Below are 20,415 nucleotides of genomic sequence, written 5' to 3'. Positions count from 1 at the left end.
CCTCTCTGTCTTCCAAGCTGGCTCCTTGTGACTTGACTTCTTTAGTAAAATGTGCTACAATATTCTACTGCCCAATCCTCATTAATCTTACACACTGCCCGAGTACAACAGAGAGAGAGAGAAAGCTGTTGTTGAGATAACTGGCTTCCATTAGCAACCATGTGATTGGCAGGACGATAAAGTCTTTTCCCTTGCAGGTCAGCTGCTTTTTAAGAAGAGGGCAATCCTGCTGATCCATCTTTTAGCTACAGTCTCTCACTGAGTCCCAAATCCCCTGCCTTTTAGCTTTGATACGGTTCAAGCTTTCCCCCTTGTATCAGCCCCTACCTGTCATCAGCTCCTCTGTACCAAACAGCCAATATCAGGAGTTTGACCTCAGGGCACAGTCCGGGTGGGCAGGTAAAACCTGACCACTGGACCTACTTCCTTATCTTTCATATCCTGCAATTCATGAAGAAGTATCAAATTCAAACTAAAAAACAGAAGCATGACCTTTTATAAGAACTTTCTGAAAAAGGCTCTGTTGCCTTTCTAAGTATTCTTGAAAAGAACTGTCATCCACCCTATTAAGATAGAAATGGATCACAAATAAGGAAGAGAGGGAAAACACCGCAAATCCTTACTAAACGGTAAATGTTTTTAATGTGTGCTTGCAATAACCTTTTGGTGAGACACGCAAAAATATAGTAAAAACCAAAACAAAACAAATGTACTAGAACTATTCTACATCTATAAGCTCCAACTGCAACCCAATAGAGTTCCCCAGACTTTTGCTGTTTATAAAGTATCTGAGATTGATTAGATTCCCACAGCATACAGAGCATCCTCTATAAAGCATTACTTGCATCAAGAGAATTCTAAATACAAGTTGCTAACATAAACTGAGAGCTATCATAAGCAACATAATCCCTATTTATGTGACATGCTTGACAGTTGGTGCTTAAAACATACAAAAATATTATTTATTTCCTGTAGCAAGTATGTACACACCCTGCCCTCCTGCATAGCTGGAAATCATGTTTTCCCTTGAAACAAACATAGGCTCTGCAAGGATTTATACCACTTAGGTAGATGACAGAAATGGTGCCAAAATCTCTCAACATCCTTTCCCTTCAACTGAACTGACTTTGTACAAATTGGAAGATGTTTAGTCATTTCTAACATTGATAATAAAAGGAGAATAAAAAAGAATCCAAAAGAGGAAGGCTGCTAGTCTAGGCAAGACTTGTGGTATTTGAAGTCTGGCAGAGTACCTCTTTACATACTGAATTCTGGAACTCCTAATGTACAAGTATCACATGAACAAATCTTATGGCCACAATCCTATATCCTCCTCACGTAGTCCACGCTCATCCCATTGTAGATATTGTTCATTGTTATATTACTGTGAGAATGTAACAGACAACTCTACCTTTTAACTTCTTCATTTAAAAAGACACTTCAATGAAGTCCTTTCTAACTATTTGGAGAAACTGGAATACTTTTGCCTCAGGAATTTTCCCTTCTGAAATGCCTTTTCGTTATCTTGCTGTGAAAAACCTACTAAACTATTAAAAGCAAAAATATTCTTACTATATAGATAATTTGGTATGGAATTCTTTCTACATTTCTGATGACTTTGACAGGCTCATAATGGTGCTGAAAAACATCACCAATATCCGCAGAAAGCTAAAGACCCTCCATGTGCAGTTAATGATTCATTTTACTATTTAAATGACACTTATACTCACAATTTTGTGACATAATAAATCCTTTCTAAAAGCTTACTTCAAGTATGAAAAGTTTTTGAAAATTAATTGCTATGGGTGGATATAGTATCAGAATTTACAGAGAGCAGGGACTAGAAATAACTACATGAAATTAAGATAAGTAGATTTTAGTCTGGAAAAACCTTCCTTTTGGCAAGAACTGTGGAAAGGTGCTTCCACTATTAAGGCATTTAAAATTAAATCTGATATAGAATAAAGATCAGCCAGTTGGAATAAAGCTGCTTTCTAACAGTTTAAAAGAATTCTATGTAACAAATTAGGAAAGGAAATGCTAAATAATACCATGCCCGATTCTGCTCTCCAGGGAGTAGTTTTGTAGACAGGAGCAATTGCTCAGAATGGAATCAGGCCAGCACACACCAGAGTAACATGTACAGTCTTGCAAAAAGGCATCACAGGATCTTTAGAAAATTGTCAGGACCAAAATTCAATCTCATATCCATGTAACAGTACCACCAGTAGCACAGTGCCCCCTAACAACACATTGGAGAAACAGTTTTCTACTAAATTACAGGGAATAGTGCCACTAATAACACTTCAAATAACCGCTTTTCAAAACTAATTACATGGGAATGCAAAAACATGAAAGGTTCTTGAATTTAATAACTTCAGCACTGGTCAAAAAGGGGAAATTAGTAGGATAAAAAACAACAACTAGTGTCTTACTTGTCTGAGGTCGATGAAAGCTAACTGCAGGGTGTCTCCCTGGAATCCTGGCACAGGCTCAGAACTAGCAAACACTGCAAAGAAAAGTTAAAAATATTACGAAAGTAGATTTTTTAAAAAATCTAACAGAAAACCAAGCTCTATGCAATATAAATGCTAGCTAGCATTAAAATGAGACTAATTTGATAGAAATAGATTAAACTAATAACTCACAGTGATTAAAACCAAACCAACCAACAAACAACTTTCCCATAATTTTTCCGATAATCCCAAAGAATAATAACTTTAGGAGTATTATTAGGAATTTTACTTAAAATTCTAACCCAGTAGCAATGCTACAACCATAGAAGCCAACATCTTTTTTGGCCCGAGGTGAACGATTACTGAAGAATTTCTAAATAATACCAATTCCATGGCTGTCAACATGTTTTCAAACGTCTGCTTTTGTTACAGCATCCGCACTGTAAAAACCCCACCTCTAGCCAAACAGCAATAAAAGACAAACACTACGGTGGGAGTTTAATGTGTAGACAACAGGTGGAAAGCTCTACGTGCCACAGTCAGAGCAGAGCTGAAATGCCTGTTCACGCCTTTCAGCCAGCTCATCAGTAACGAACTTACACTTTTTGAACCCAAAAACAGGCTCTCAAAATTGTAAGGCAAAACTATATTCAAAATACAAAATATGGTAACACTTACAGTAATGAAAAAAAAGTCAGCCATTTGTTTAAATTAGGAAACGATTGATAATTGTCACACTGAAAAATAAATATACTTTTTGTTCTTATCCCAGTCACATTTTAATAACACAGACACTTGCAGAAACACCCACTGCCTCACATCCCCCCTCAGGTTAGACATCTTACTTCAAAAGAGCTTAAGACAATTTTTCTTATGCTGTTCAGTTAGGGCCCTTAACAAAACAAAGTAGATATTACTGTAATAGTTTTAGAGAGGTATCATCTGAGGTAGTGGAAGGTAATATTTTTTTCCAAGTTTGAGGAACGGGTCATTCAGTGGTAGAGGAAAAAGAACATACGTATCCAAAAAATTTCCAGATCCAGTGCTTAACTCTACTGTGCCACATGGACTCCTACTAACTTTTAAAACTAATATGAAATACTTAACAGACTTTTTTTTTTTAATGGCTAATTAGAAAATTTGGATCATCAAGTAAAAGTAAACCATCCAGAAAGACATTGGTGCCCGAGCTGACATGATGGTAAAATAATGGGCTCAGTCATTTACTTCTGAATGTATGGTTTCAACTTAAAGCAGACTAATGAATTCAGATAGACTATTCACAAGTCTGAAAATTATTCTATGGAATGCAATTGTAAATGAAAGGAATAAAGATCCTTACTTAAGTGGTACAAGAAGCTACTAAGACCATCGCAGACTATCTAAGAATAGCTTAGTGATAGATGCATATGGTATCAGAGTAGCAGCCTTACCAGTAGAGGCAGAATTTATTACTTCTATTAAAGTAGTGCAAAAATTTTTATGGACAGTCATGTCAAAGGAGAATGAATTAAACTGGAATATGACTTGATTCTTCATCAACTAAAGGAATAAAAAACAGCTATCAAATGCCTTATGGAGAACACTGTAACATCACAGACAAGTATTAGTAACAGCTGGCAAATGCTCACTGATTACTGTATTCAAATCTGAATTTTAAATTGTCTGTTTTTCCTACTTTATAAGTAACAGCAACTTTCTAGGGGAGTTTTCAGGGAGTTTCAATCTACCACAAAGATGCTTTTTAAATGAAAAAGAAGATAGATAAGAAAGAGTAGAAAAAGCATATCCTAAACCCAGCATTTTCTATAGAGAGAGTTTGCTTAATGATAAACTCTTTAAAAGCAGCAAAGAGAAAACAGTCTGTACAACCACCAACCTACAGAACAACAAAAGATCTCCAGGCCTGTGAAAGCACCCTTCTGAACACCCTAGGCTAAAGGGTTGGGTGTCTTCATGGCTGTCTTCTGCAGGTATTTCATGGCCACTGGGACCACCCTTTCTTCAGGGACAGACAGGCCTATGATGCTGGCCCCTGTGGTCAGTCAAACATAGCGTTTAAAATGGGAACACCATACTATAGCAGGGAATTCTTAGCAGCGCTCCATAGCAAACAGCCAAAAAGAGATACATGGGCTGTGAGCTATGGCAGCACACTAATGAGGAGGACAAGCGTGATGGTCAGAAGGGGTCTTTTCTACAACCCCAAAACAAGGAAGGAGAACCTGTACTACTCTTGAAAGATAAGGCCCATCTGTATAACTTTCTGTTCTTACACTGTACACTGAGACCAACTTCCTCCACCAGAATCTGAGCTCCTCCAGCCACTCCACAATAGTAGCACTGGGAGAAGGAAGCTCCACGGCAAAGGAATAACTACAGAACTGAGAAGTGAATGTAACTGAAAAGTGTGACCTGCAGCAAAACTTTTCAGTTAGCTATTGGCATTTTATGCTTTGGAGGTACCGTCCTATAGTGGGATACTTTTACTTGCCACAGGGCATATATTTGCATCCTTTCTGCAGCTCATCAGGCTAACATAGTTTGGAATTCATCCTTAATGCATTAAATAATGCAGTATGATTTAGTTTCCCTACATAGTACCTACTACCCTTGCAGCTATAGAACATGCAGCACACAAGATATGAAACAATTATTCTATAAGCTGTGTTCTCTTTGACTACAATTTTATATTATGAATGCATTTACAACACCAGGGACACTCATTATAGCACAAGCATTTATTCTCACATTTGGGTCATTTTTGACAGGTGACTACAGCAGAGTTTGTTTCATTATTACAATTTCATGAGTTCAAAGGGCAAAAAGATAATCTACTTATGGTAACGGTCAGACAGCTCCCCCTCCGCCCTCAGCTCAGGGCTTTTAAGTTTTGCTAACAATTTTACAAAGCTAATTAAATATTTTCTACTGCACAGCGTTTCAGGAAGATATTATAAGAACAGGATTAACATTCTTAATGTCTTTGTCCTAAGGGTCCTTTTCCAGATAGTAGTGAAACATTGTCATATATATATCTTTTAAAATATTCACCCCCTACATTCATTCTAGGCTTAAAGAGGATTTGGAGGGGTAGGGGGCTGGTTGGTTAGTTGTTTTAGTGTGCATGAGAGCATTCTGGAATTTTATAATATGAATGAAATGCAAGATCACCACGAAACTGTCACATACAGGGGCAAACAACTGGCTGCTTGGCAGTTTGAATCAGAAACTTCAATGTTTTCAGGAAAATAAGCTGAAAATATGCATTACATTAATCTGGTATTCACAAGGTTTTCATTAACATCTTCTTTCCCTCCACTTTGCTGAAACTGTGTAGACCTTTCCTGTGTTTATAGAACAGGATCTTTGGCACAATTTGTGTCCACAATATGTACAATCTCAACGTACTCCTACAATGGCCAGTTTGGGAATTTACAGGAGGTAGGACCTAATGAAAAAAGTATGTCATAATACAAAAACAGGCTGGGAGGCAACACATACACGAGAATGGTAAATTTAAATATTGTAAAGATGACTTCAGTCCACTTTCCTTCAAATACTTTGGTTCTTTTCATTACATTTTATATACAAGATATATGTGAATTGATGGATACATGTATTAATGGATATCTTAAGAAAAAGGCTGTGTCTGCTAAAATGGAATTTAAGACATCTTTAACTGTAAATTGTACTGAATTTCTACGCACTTCTAGATTTATTAACAGGGCTCTTCATTTTATTCTCTCAAAACTCCATCTTTTAGCCATCATCTGGTTGTGCTTCTCTGTTGGTCTTGGAATTTGGTACCTAATTCCTGACAATTAGTTTTGCTGCTCAATGGCAGAAAGTAAAAATCAGGGTCCAGACTTTGGATCAAAAGCTAGATTAGGACAGTTTTACTTCAGTCTCATTGCATCGATTCACAGGCAGGACAGCAAAGCTACAAATGTATTTTTAAAGGAGAAGCAGAGAATCAGGTGACTCTCTCAGCAGCCGCCAGCCACTTTGCAGCCCTGTTGGATGCTCCAGCTGTTCAAACACGCCTGGAGGGAAGCCTCGCTGAGGGAGCTGCCAGCTGGCCAGGCAACAGCCCCCAGCCCTGCCCCCAGCACCAGCGAGATCTCGCTGCTCCCCTCACTCCCAGGCTGCCATATGTGACCTGCAGATGAAGGATGGTCTCAAGTGAGTGAAGTTAACCTGACTTCCCAGATGGGAGAGGAGACAGGTAAAGTGAGGGGCCTCCACAGGAGAATATAGTGCCTTGTCAAGGGAAAACAGCATTTGGGTTCCTCAGCTTCTGGCACCCACCTGGAGATTTACCTTTGTGTACGCTCAACAGAGAGCACTTGGGTCAAGATCTCTTTTGCTCTTGGATACTGCAGCTCTCCACAGTCGGTGAAAAAGGAGGGACTGGCAGGAAGCCCTACATAGGACTGGTTAGGATGGTATATCGCATCCTATTTGCTCTAATTCTCCACTAACCCATGCTCGTTTATAGGCAGGACCCAAAACCTTTTCATCCTCACACAGATTCATGTCTGGGTGAAGAAGTACGCCCACTCAACCATACCTCCTTCTGCCAATTAATCCGGTCTCACAATTCAGCTATGTTAAAACACATAAATTATAAAAATTACATTTAACTCTTCCAGCAATTGGAATTTCTGACAAGTTCTAATTCCTTAATGAAAAGCTGATGTAAGGTATCTAGATCTGGATGGTGTCTCTGAAAAGCTCATTTCCTATTATGTACAACTTGTTTCTCATAAAGTGAGATACAGAAAGCCACGTTTGATTTTCATCTTCAAGAAACAGTAATAAACGCCTCCCCTCCCCAAACCATTTCCCTCCTCAGGGCACTGAAATGCAATGTCCAAGCAAAAGACTATTCTTTGGGTTTTATTCAATGGGACCTAGTATGTTCTGTTTTTCTGAATACTGCTGTAAGAATCCCAATCATCCTAGTGGAAGATCACCACTGAGAAAGAATGGGATAAAATACAGAGGTAAAACACTGCTCTGAGTTATAAAATATGTAGAGAGAGTGGAGAAATACTTCAATTAGAACAAGACAAACTGAAACCAAACTGAAAGCTTTTGAAATGTTTGGAAGGAAAACAAAAAAAACTTACTACAGGCAGAGCAAGAAGATCATAACTTTTTTAAAATAAATCATCAGAGAAGACCACCTGATACTATTGCTATTCTTGAGCAAAAGTATCAGATACTTCCAGATTTTCTGCTCTGCTTTTTAAAGTTAGGTACTTTGCATAGGTATGCAGTGCAGGATAATGAAATCCCAGAGTTCACCACAAGATCACCTCCCTCCCTTCCACCTTCCTTTCTTGGAAGTCCACTTATCATTCTACCTATTTGCTGTGACTAAGAACTTCAGCACTTACTGACTTAAACAGATTGCTTCTCATTAACAGATTGTTGGGTGGTTGTTTGGGCTGTTTTTGGATTGTTTTTTAATGGAAAAGAAAAAAATATTACACAATCGCATTTTCCTGCTTTTATTTAGATCTCCTCCAGTTCATATTCGGGAGAATAAAAATGCAATGTTAAGATCCGAATAAATATCTAGAATATTGCCAAGAATTTAAAAAAATGTATCTTCAGATATTCATAACTTTCTACATCTCACATAAGTTCTTAGTTCAAAATGCATCTGAGTATACTCCACCATGTCTACAAGTAAAATGTCAAACCCACATATACAATACAGTAGGAAACTACCCAAGAGTTGTGAATTACTCGCACACTCTAAGCACTAATTGAAATGTCACTGTTGTATCCATTAATCCCAAAGTGTCAAAGAATAAAGCTGGGGGAGGGTGATGAGCAAGAACATAAATCACAGGCACCACAGTGAGGCCTGGAATGTGCCTGTGATGGACCTTATGAATGAAACCACAACAGCAAAGCAGTCTTAGCAAAATCTTGCGTCAATCCCTTATTCGACAGATTGTAAGGTGTCATTTGTTGCAACATACTATTCTGACAAGCTTCCTTAATTATATTTAAACTACTCAAAGGGTTTCTGTGTAAAACCAATTTTTTTCTAATGTGCTTTAAAAGCTTTGCAGAAAGGAAGAATGAAAGTTTATTCCATTTGCATCTGAACAGCCCATGCTAGAAGTTACGCAATGGTGGAAAGAATGCATTTTTCAGTCTTTAAGTTACTAGTTATCTGAAACGTTTTCATTTTGGCCCAAGGTTTCCCATGTCCTGTCCATGCCATATGCTCAGTGTAACAGCTACATATAACAGAACATGTTGTCTTAAGGTTATATTTTAATCTTAAAATAATTAAATGTTATGTTAGCTTAAATAAAACTCTACTAAGATCTCTTCACTGATTGAAGTTTCCACTGTGCAGCAACCAAAGATGGTAGAAAGAGTGGTAACAGAAATTAGGATGGTACATAACAGGGTAAAGGCTGAGGAGAAAAAGGTCTGAAAACAACCCAGAGACCAGGCAACAACCGGACTCAATGGGACTTCTCATTACTTTGCTGTGAACATACTGTTCATACTGTGAAAGTCACCTGCAAGGCATACATTTTATCCCCTATACTGCTAGAAATCCCCAAGTGAAACAGTGAATTGGTTAATCTATACAGAGCAGTGAAGTCCTGCATTGTTCACAGATGATATTTTAAATACAGAAAACAGAATAATACAATAGTAGGCAAGCTTTCTTCACTGTTACACTGTTTGTTCAGAAGGCAGATGACTGTGTAGTGGGTATACCAATTCAGCTTGTCTAGGTGAATGATTTTAGTGTCAGTATTATGAATACTATGGAATGTTTGTTTTTACAGCTGGGATCTTTTTTACACCTAGGAAACTACACACATGCACATACATATACCCCTATTCACCTAATGGAAAAGAACATTATTAAGTTTGCAACATCAAGTGTACTAAAAGTAAAAAAAAGTCAAACCATCATCTGTTTGGCCAACTTGTGCAATCACGAGACAAACTTCAATGTCATGATCACAAAAATTTTTTCAATCGGACCCTGATATTCCCGTCAGTTCATTCATAGAATCATAGAATCATTTAGGTTGGAAAAGACCTTTAAGATCATCCAGTCCAACCATTAACCTAACATTACCAAGTCCACACTAAACCAATTAAGGGTAGACTAGGCTAAACCATGTCCCAAAGTGCCACGTCTACCCATTTTTTGAACACTTCCAGGGATGGTGACTCCACTACCTCTCTGGGCAGCCTGTTCTAGTGCTTGACTACCCTTTCCGTGAAGAAATTTTTCCTAACACCCAATCTAAACCTCCCCTGGTGCAGCTTGAGCCCATTTCCTCTCAGCCTATCGCTAACTACTTGGGAGAAGAGACCAACACCCACCTCACTACTACCTCCTTTCAGGTAGTTGTAGAGAGCGATAAGGTCTCCCCTCAGCCTCTTCTCCAGACTAAATAACCCCAGTTCCCTCAGCCGCTCCTCATAAGGCCTGTGCTCCAGACCCTTCACCAGCTTCGTTGCCCTTCTCTGAACACGCTCCAGCACCTCAATGTCTTTCTTGTATTGAGGGGCCCAAAACTGGACGCAGTATTCCAGGTGCGGCCTCACCAGTGCCGAGTACAGGGGGACAATCACCTCCCTGCTCCTGCTGGCCACACTATTCCTGATACAAGCCAGGATGCTGTTGGCCTTCTTGGCCACCTGGGCACACTGCTGGCTCATGTTCAGCCGGCTGTCAACCAGCACCCCCAGGTCCTTTTCGGCCAGGCAGCTTTCCAGCCACTCTTCCCCAAGCCTGTAGCGTTGCATGGGGTTGTTGTGACCCAAGTGCAGGACCCGGCACTTGGCCTTGTTGAACCTCATACAGTTGGCCTTGGCCCATCGGTCCAGCCTGTCCAGGTCCCTCTGCAGGGCCATCCTACCCTCGAGCAGATCGACACTCCCACCCAGTTCGGTGTCATCTACAAACTTACTGAGGGCGCACTCAATCCCCTCATCTAGATCATTGATAAAGATATTAAACAAGACTGGCCCCAAAAAATTCCACACACTGAAAGGCCTTAAGGCTGTATAATGAAGGACTGTCAGAAAGATGCCTGCTCTACCTGCTAGAGAGTTTAGCTGGAATGTAACAAATAAGGCAGGAGAAGGAAAGACAAGCGTACGGTTAAAACCTCAAAAATGTTCCTTAATTCTGTCCCTGGACACACTGCTGGCTCATGTTCAGCCGGCTGTCAACCAGCACCCCCAGGTCCTTTTCGGCCAGGCAGCTTTCCAGCCACTCTTCCCCAAGCCTGTAGCGTTGCAGGGACAAGAACCCTTTGTGATGCTAACCAAATTGCTTGAAATCAAATTTCCAGTTTCCCATAGGTTGCTGCCGAGTAGTAGTCATCAATTTTTTCACATGTCCAAACTAAAAAGCTCAGGATATGACCTGCAGAACTGCCCCATTTTACAGCTGTCACCAAAATCATTGAGATCCATGCTTCAAACACATAAGAGGGAACATACTTTGAAAAAACAGAGCATAAGAATCTAAAAATATGCATTGAAAAAAACACTAGTGAGCTTTTTCACTGTATCTGAGTCATGAACTATAAAACCAGACCTAAAACCTATTCATAACACAACGATGTTATGGAAGTAACTTCCTTCATACAGATTAACAGCTCACCCTCAGCGGTGAGCTGCATGCAAAACATGAGGAAATTAATCCTACCCTCCATGGTGGATTGAACCAGTTTTATAAAAGAATTCTGATGTGATATTTTGAACAGTAAGAATAAATCAACATCTGATGTTTACTAAATGAGTACTACTATTCTGCACAGTGAGTAAGGCAGTAGTAGTTCTAGGAGGGAGGAAACCCTATATAACGGCACATTTAAAATCAGTCTGATAATAAACAAACTCAAGAGGGAAAACTAAAATTTCACAGACATTTGACCTTTTTTTCTCAACTATAAAAGCATAATAGTTATGTAGTGATTTTGGGCAATTTTGTACTAGACCATAGTCTTTTTACTGGATATAGCGATCATGATCCCATTAGGAATAACAACAGATGTACGTTTCAATCAGATACTGGAGTTAAAAAAAAAAAAGAAGTTTCATTAAAAAATTTCCCTGAAATGTTATCACACTTATGCATACTTTTACAAGAAGCTGTACTGTAATAGTTTTTTTTAAAAGACAGAGCTTTAGTAGATTATGGAAAAAGATCACTATATGGCTTAAAGAACTTTTTTGCAGTGTTAAGACAGATATAGATAGGAATTCTGGAACATCTACTTACATTCACACTGTATCACATCTAAATTAAACTGCTGAATTGCTCCCATGCTTATTTGTTTCAATTCACTGTCCAGTAGCATCTGCATTAGGGACGTTGAAAGATGCTGGCAGGCTGACATGCAAGCTGTCTGGGCCACTTTTCCCTAGTAGAAAGAAAAACAGGTTTTAAGATAGAAACAAATGATATGTCAACTAAAGAACTGCTTATCTGATTTGATTTTAATATTCACTCAAAGTCTTAGTGATGCAGGACTTAGATTAGAAGGAGGAAAATCACACTTGCTGTTATTTCCTTGACCTGTTAACTTTGTTTCTGGTAAATTAAATATATGTTTATGCAATTATTGATATTTCTTCTGGAAATCCAACAGTCTTCACAAATACAAGGACATTTCCAAAATAATAACAACATAAGTTGCTGAAGCATATGAACAGCTTTGTGCATTTATTTCAATCTTTTTTACCCAAACAGAACGAAAGCAAGAATGTAATGAAAATCAACATGCTGCATATTTTTAACAACAGTCAGTAAAAAAACCCCAAACTTTATATAAACCAAAATCATTGCTTTCAGTTGGGGTATTTCTCATAATAGCTTGTGCTAATTATTGGCACTTTAATTGTTTGAATTCCATCTCAAAGCCTGTTGCTAAATTATTTAAAATATTCATGCTTATTCATCATCTTTTCAGGTGCTTAATAAATCAGTGCTGTCAGTAATCAACTGCATACAAAATGAAATGTAGCCCTCTGCTGTACAAAATAGAAATAATTTTCCAATCACAGTCTAATTAGTAACATTTCTCTTTACGATGCATATGTAATTGAGGTAAATAGTTTTCCAAACATGAGACCAAAAAACAAAGCCAGGCATTAATTTGATAAATTATTATAAATTTAGTACAGAAAAACTGAAAGATATGGAAATTCTGCCTTAGAATTAAGAAAACCAATTAAGACCAGATACCAGATCAGATGGCACCGTTCTATTCATAGCACTGCAATCTTTTAGAGCAGAGTGATCGTGGCTTTCAAATGCAACATATGAATCTCTGCAGTATAATGTACTTACTAAACCATGCTTTTCAACTGACGTCTATGTTACAATACATACTGAAACAAAGGTAACTATCAACACACTTACATCAAAGAAATCATAATTACGTAATACACCTACTGGAGCACACACCACTATTGTTTTACTTATATCCATGAGTAAACGCATGACACCTATTCTCTAAAGCAATGGTTCCCCAGCTGTTTTCTGCAAAGTCAGGTTGATCAATTCACTGTTGACTCAAAGAAACACATATAAGCAATGAAAAATGGTAAGGATAGACAGCAGTTCACTGTCCCAGAAAGTGTGGAAAGTTCTGCTCCAACATCTGAAGAACCAGATCTTGTCCTTAATAAGACAACTTGCTCATACCATTGAATTTTCATGTATACATATAACAGAAAGCAAATTTAGTCCTAAATATTTTGTACTTTAAAAATCCATTCTTTGTTAAAACATAATTAAAATGCAGACAATACAATGGAAAACGTTCACTCTCCTCACATGTCACACTGAAACATTAAATGGCTTTTGCTAATACCTCTTTAGCATTAGGATACCTTGAAGTGTTAGGAGCTTTATATCTAAAATGAGATGTCAGTTTCTTAATTGAAAATCTCAGAAAAGCAAATAACATTTTTGACAAAAATAGATGAACTGACAACGAGGAATGTAAGAAACAATGCAAGAACAGCATGCTTAAAAGTCTCCCAAACCCAATGGTAATTACACTGGGAGACATGCAGCTCTATTCCCCAAGCAGAACAACATCAGTATGAATGGGGGGAAAAAAAAAAAAAAAAAAAAGGAGAGAAAAAGGGGAAAAAAAGAAGGAAAAAAGGACGTGAGAAGGAGAATCAATGGGCCACAGTTCATTTAATTACAGTGTAGTAGGTTTGAAATACTTAATGGAAATGTCATTTTGATTTAATGGAACAACTAGTGCATCTCTGTTTAATGTACTGCTCCATCAAATCAGCTCCACGTCCTATTTATGGTGCCACTATAATGTAATAAAAGTTCAACCAGATTAATAGGTTGTCAAGAAAAATTTTAACATTCAATTTATTTTATATGCAAACAATGTGTACTCCTCTATTATTTTAAATAAAAGACAGAATTTTATATTTCTAACAAGCATCTGTAGTTAATTGTTACAATCTGGCAAATACCAATAGTACTGGAGCACAAAATAATGGTTACAATACAGAAATGACATGGTAAAAGCCACTTGGACTTCAAATAAGTATCGATACATGTACATTTAACGTTTATTTTAAAATTTCATAAAATGGAAACATCCTAACATTTAAACTATTTCCAACTATGTAACTTGAACTACAGGCTTATTGTTCACATGACATGTCAACAAGTAACAGAATTTTACTATACACAGTTTATACTTACTCAATACAATCCCTCGATTTTCTTAAATCTAGAGAAAAAATGAAGCTACATATATCAATCAAAATGCTGAATTTTAACTGAGAGAAATGTGAACTTCACTGTTATCCTCTTCAAAATTCCGTGTTTCCCAGTTCAAAATAAGTTGGATGTATGATATTCAGAAAAGAATGAAATTGAAATTTGCATTTGACAGATGAGATCCAGTTAAAATCTCTCTCCAAATTTCTACCATCCACCAATTAATCAATTCCTCACCATTTTTTCATAATGCATTTTGAAGAGGAAATGTAAGTATTCGTGAACGTAACAATAACACATTTCTTTTCCAGAATTAAACAAATCTCAGTTAGTTTTAAAACATTCTTAATGTTTATTAATTGTCAGTTTGGGTTTTTTTAATTACTATTATTTTTTTAAGGCGGGGTGGCCATGGTTACTGTATCTAGCAATTAAATACCTATATTCAATAGCATGCAGAGATTCAGCAGGCTTTTCACATTCACTCCAGTTGCCTCCTGTTTGGAGGCACCACTATTATCTCTGCTGTGCCTAGGCTATTTGCTGCTATCTACAAAACCTATTCTTCCACTCAACCAATGTAAAGTTTAAGAAACAAGGACCCTATTCTATAAGCAAACACCTGCTAACAGTGTTAAAGGCAACTGTTTTTTCACCCAGCCTTCACATTTTGCTGAAATACAAGTTTGTAAAAAGAGAAAACCCTTAGACAAACTTCTTATATTTCAAAGGAGCTTGTAAAGAGAATCTGCTGACATATTAAATCCTTTTTTATAGGACCCAAAAGCTTTTCTCCTAAGAACAATTGCCGTAGAGAGACATTTGGCTCCTAGGAAATTCCCAAAGGGTCAGCCATATGCATCCTTCCACGGCACCTTCGTGGTACTGCTAAGACCCATGCTAGCTGCCTCAAAAGCAGCTTTCATCATTCACTATGGTGTCAGTCAATATGATTTATGGACTGCATTCAACGAAGTCAAAGCATATAGAATGAGAAATATGACTACAATCTGCTAATTTGTTTTGTATTGAGCCACTTAGGAGTCAAAGACCTGATGTCAGGCTGAGACCAGCAACACAATTAACCAGCCAGTGACAGATTCATCCATCCTCCCTGCCAGGCTGTGCCAATCAAAGACAGCATGAAGCAGCATTTGGAGAAATCCGTAAGAAAACCCATTCTCTAAGCAGCCTGTGGAGGCTGCTGATTGACAGTTTTTGAATATAGCTGCAGAAAGCCACCACCCCTTCGCCCTCACTGCAAGCTGTGAAATTAGGCTTTTGCTGCCAATCACAGAAACAATAAAATAACGCAAACTGCCATCCTCAGCATAAAAGGAAATAACAAAACTTATCTGTTAAATCTAAGACATTAAGCTGAATAATTAATGTAACAATATGAAATGACATAATGAAAAACTTTCTGAACATGCAAAGAAACTAAACATACAGATTTTATCAGTCATAATAACTAAAGCATTATATTACTTAACATCAGGACTAAAATCCAACTTTTGAACTATTGATAAAATACAAGTATACTAAAAAACACTAATGGAATTTTTAAGAATCAATTTTGCTTCCAGTCTCTGCCCCAAATTTTACTGAAATAAAAAAAACCTACTTGAAAGTAATTTGTAACTGTTACTTTTCAATAGTCATTCTTTTCTAAAGAGTTGTCCAATGCTAACTTCGTACTGACAAAGCACATATCTAGAATAAAACTTCAGCTAATTCTAAATTTAGATTAAAAACACCTCTACAATTTCAAATTAACTGATCTGAAAATAAAAGCTATGATTTTTCTTTAACTGTTCAAAATAAAAACTAAAAAATGTAGGCCCTTAATAACAAATTTGATCATCCAATTGATTTAATGAGATTAATGGCTGTATAATGAAATTTTAACTTGCTTTTTGATTCAAAGTATCTAATGGCACTATGAACTGCAATATGAACTTAAAATGGGATGTAAAAGAACCTGAAAACAGCAATAATCTCAAAAGACTAAATTCTTGTGTCTTTAGAAAACAGAACGTTAAAAACTGCATGACTCTCAAATTATAACCTTTTGAAAGCAATGCAGCCTCTGTGCTCTGCGTCTCTGAAATTCTGCTAGTGCTTGGTCATGCCATAACCAGCACACTGACACTTATTCAACATTAACGGGAAATATTTCTACACAAAATAGTCAATATTCCTAGTGCTCATGACACCTATTAGCTTGACAGTTCAACATGCGGCTGAGTATTCAAATCATAGAAACGTTCATTGGAATGAACCACCAATGTCATCTAGTCCAGCCTCCTACTTGGAGTAGGACTATTGCCAACACTAGTTCAGGTCCATTGTCCTTTTTTCTGGCTGAGCCTTCAAAACAACTGAGGATGGGAATTCAACAGCCTCTCTGGGTAACCTCCTCCAACACCACACTACTCTCTTCAAGAAAACTTTTTCCCTAATGTCAAAGCTTCATCTCCCAAGCGTATACTTGTGACCATAGCCACATGTGAATTTGTCAGTCCTACCAAGAAGAGTTTGGCTTCATCACCTTTGTATCTGCCCTTCGAGACGTTGTAGGCTGCCACTAGATCTCCCCAGCCTTCTCTTTAACTGACTAAATAATCCACCTCCCTAAACCTCCATTTGTTAGTCATGTGCTCTAGGCTCCTAATGACTTGTAAACCCACTGCTAGATCCTCTCTCCAGATCCACAGAGCTACTACTCAGCCAATTGCTTTCCAGTTTGTACCAATGAACAGGGTTATTCCCACACTGTGTACCCTAAGTGCCTTACACATTTGTTTACTTCAACAGCAAACAGCACAGTGTACGTTTGTTGCTGTACACTGCTTAAGTGAATAAGATTCAACCACATTATTAGAGAAAATTAGTAAAAGTGAGTTCAGAAATTCAGTATTCAGAAGCCACTCTTAACAGAGTAATACTAATTTCAACACTTTCATTATCATAGAAATGCTTATGCCAAATCAAAATAAATTCCTTATACAAAAATTGATGAGCTGAAAATAATCAGGGCTTGGAAGAATACTTAAATGCAACCCATCATCTTCTTAGCACAGAAACAATGGAACTTTCACTGGTTCTTTATTCTGTTACATCACTCTACCCTTATTCTGTATGCATGTCTCATAGCTGCATTTTGATACCTGACCTCTCTTCCAAAAAGTCTCATAGTGTCCTCTAAATTGTCTCATTTGGGATGCAAGGCACACCCCACCAACATTCTGCAAGGTTTTTAGAGCTCCTGCTGTCCCAGTGTATGAAAGCCCAATTTTAGTCATTAACCTGATCCCTGCATGCAACCACACAAGGTAAACAGCAAGTAATCAGCAACACAGAAGGGTCTTTTTATTAAATGATTAAAAATGGAAGCAATAAGCCTGCAGGCAGTTCATAGTTTTTTCAGGTCACATGCTTTTTCTTCATCTTGCATCTACTTACCGACATAGCTGCATGGTCATTGTTGTTATTCTGAGAAGGAAACCAGTAATGCAATCAAAACAAAAAAATTAAGATGTACTGTCAACATCAAAACAAAACAAAAAAAAAAGAATAAAAAATTGGTAGCAATAAAAGGTAGGAAAAGCTTCCAAAAAGAACAATTACAGTTACATAATTTCTTAAATTATTATTTTTTTTAAACCTGTGAACTTATACAGTATTTTGTTGAGGCATAATAAAGAGATTATAATTTAAATAATACTAATTCAGCAATAACATGTTTTTCTGTAATAAGAAACTGTATGCCAAAATATCAAAGTAGCAAACTTCAAATGACGAAGCGTCTGTTGATATGCTTTTCCAGAAAGTTTTCATGATAAGAAATAATATATTCCAAAATACTTAGGTTGAAAAATAAATGCCATGTTTACCATCGTAACTTACAGAGGCTATCTGTATGTCATTAACACACTTTGTTCAAGCAAGACTTAGAATCACTCAGGACAGTAAGAATCTAAATGTAACACAACTCATTAATAAATTTTAACATAAATCTAATGGTAATATAACTGCAGGGTGGAATAAAGCTATGTTCTTTTCCAAAACTGCTTCTTAAGTACAGTAAACAAATGCAGAGGAGAAAACTAAGATGTAAAACTTAAAAGGGGAAAAAAAAAGCTTCAGAGATGCAAGACATTTCCAGTGATTCAACAGAGAGCTCAGACCCCAACTAAGCTGTGCCACGAAGTGTGCAGGTTCAGTAAAATTGACATCATGGTCTACCTGATTTAGATATTGAATGTTCCAATAGAAGTAAGACAAATTGCATAAAACCAATATGTAACATAAGATGTGTTTTTTAAAAGTGATGTCTACATTGGTACAGAAATAATTCAGTGTAGCCCCACATGGAAGCACAAAAGGAGACACATTCCTTTGCATTTACAGAGCTTACACATACAGCTAAAATAAAGCAAGACTCTAACGACAGGAACTCAACGACTGCACCAAAAAACTGTTAAAGAACAACATGTCATAGGACTTCTACAGGAAGACTGGAGTTTGAAACAGTATCACAGAGGAAGTCAGTGACCTTTGAACGAGACTGGAGAACTAGTGTGGCCAACTAGTGCCCCTAGCCCTAGCACAATGCCCTTCAACATGATCGGATACGCTACGGTAGGAAGAGAAGAGATTCCTCTACTTGTCCTGCTCTTTTCCTTACTAGAATTATGGCCAGTGGCTAGAACTTTTGTTCTTTGATTTCTAATTACAGAAAAAGGTTCTGAGAAACTATTTTGAGCAGTGGAATGTTTCTGCCAGTCATGCAGAAATTATTATGGAAATGACACTGTGACATTAATGGAATAATCCATTAATGAAAATGAATACTAAAACTATTCCAAATCTTAACTATGGCATATGAGAATCTAGCTTAGTTTAGCACTCCAAAGCACTTACTATTTTAATGAGCTATAGAACCTAGTTCTGGGCTTTTCTTTGAAAATGTTTTTACTATAAATTTTCTCTTAATGAAAATAACTGACAATTACAAATCTAACCAGAATCACCATAATGAAACCGTATACACATTTTCATATAACCTCCACAGCTCATGCACAGCAACATTCAGAGGACTGTATGTTTCTACAATTGGCCAAGCCAGAATAGGGAGCAATACACAGGGTAAGTCAAAAATTACAAGAACCCTCTTGCCAGACCAGACTAGTCATCCATATAGTTCTACATCCTGCCTGTTACCTGACCAGAGTTTGAAATTACCAAATAACCTCTTCACAGAAACTAGCTTTCTCCATAGGTTGACTTGTGCCCCCAGACACATATTTCTATTCCTTTCACACTTTTCAAGTCCTAATGCCACAGCTGCTTCTTTCCATCCCTCTTAATACATTACTTCGTTCTGTCTGTGGCTCATTTCCAAACAGCGATATCGCAACATACATCCATGACAGACTTCTGTACATCCTTCTCTAGAAGTTGCACATCTCTTAACTGTTATATGCATATGACTATTGAGGGGCAGTGCCATTTGTTCGCGCTGCTTTGCGTGTTAAGTTACAATGAACGTAACTAACGAACTTGCTATTCTTTATTAAAAAATGCTCAACTGATTTGGCATAGAAGCACATGCCTCATACGTCACATTCACATCAATATTACATGATACACTTTGAGTGGGTTATGTCTTTGAGTCAATAAAAAAAAAAAAAAAAGAGACTGAAGAATCACAGCCTCTTCACATGTGATTTGGCAGACCAGATAAGCCCACTATGCCAGCAACTTCAATACCTTGTTGTGCATGTAAGGAAATTATCTTTTACTTCCAGTCAGGAGCCTCAAAACATTCTATGCATTGAGGACTTATTCTTTATAGGCATTGCATGTGGGTAAAACACTCAGACATCAATGTGACAGTAGCAACCAAGGACAAGCTCATGAAAAGCAGACGTAGCTTGAAAGACTTACTGAAGTTACCCCAGACCTATAAAGCTATTAACTATTATGATGATAAATCAAACTAGAAACAGTCTTTTTTGTCTTAAAGCAAGGGGGAATCAGACAATGGCATGTAACAATTAGTACATAAACCAGGTTAACAGTACCTTTTTACCTGAGACAAATTTACGCAGGATATATTTGAATATGAACAAGGATTCATTTCAGTGAAGCTCAGTTAACTAGAATCAAATGACTTTTTAT

The 20,415-nt window shown here is 37.3% G+C and overlaps 1 protein-coding gene across 3 annotated transcripts in view; it reads right to left on the bottom strand.

Moving 5' to 3' along the window:
• Positions 1–20,415, bottom strand: part of EXOC6 (exocyst complex component 6) — a 99,308-nt gene that overhangs the window by 23,364 nt on the left and 55,529 nt on the right. For all 3 annotated transcript variants that reach the window (XM_075718027.1, XM_075718026.1, XM_075718028.1), the window contains 2 exons: positions 11,749–11,890; positions 2,436–2,509 (listed from right to left, as the gene is read on the bottom strand). In XM_075718027.1, the coding sequence (XP_075574142.1) occupies positions 2,436–2,509; positions 11,749–11,890 (216 nt within the window). The remainder of the gene's footprint in view (positions 1–2,435; positions 2,510–11,748; positions 11,891–20,415) is intronic.

This window comes from Pelecanus crispus, chromosome 10 (genome assembly GCF_030463565.1).
Source record: "Pelecanus crispus isolate bPelCri1 chromosome 10, bPelCri1.pri, whole genome shotgun sequence".
Lineage (NCBI taxonomy): Eukaryota > Metazoa > Chordata > Aves > Pelecaniformes > Pelecanidae > Pelecanus > Pelecanus crispus.
The sequence above is the reverse complement of the archived record's forward strand: the minus strand, read 5'-3'. Positions and strand labels throughout refer to the sequence as shown.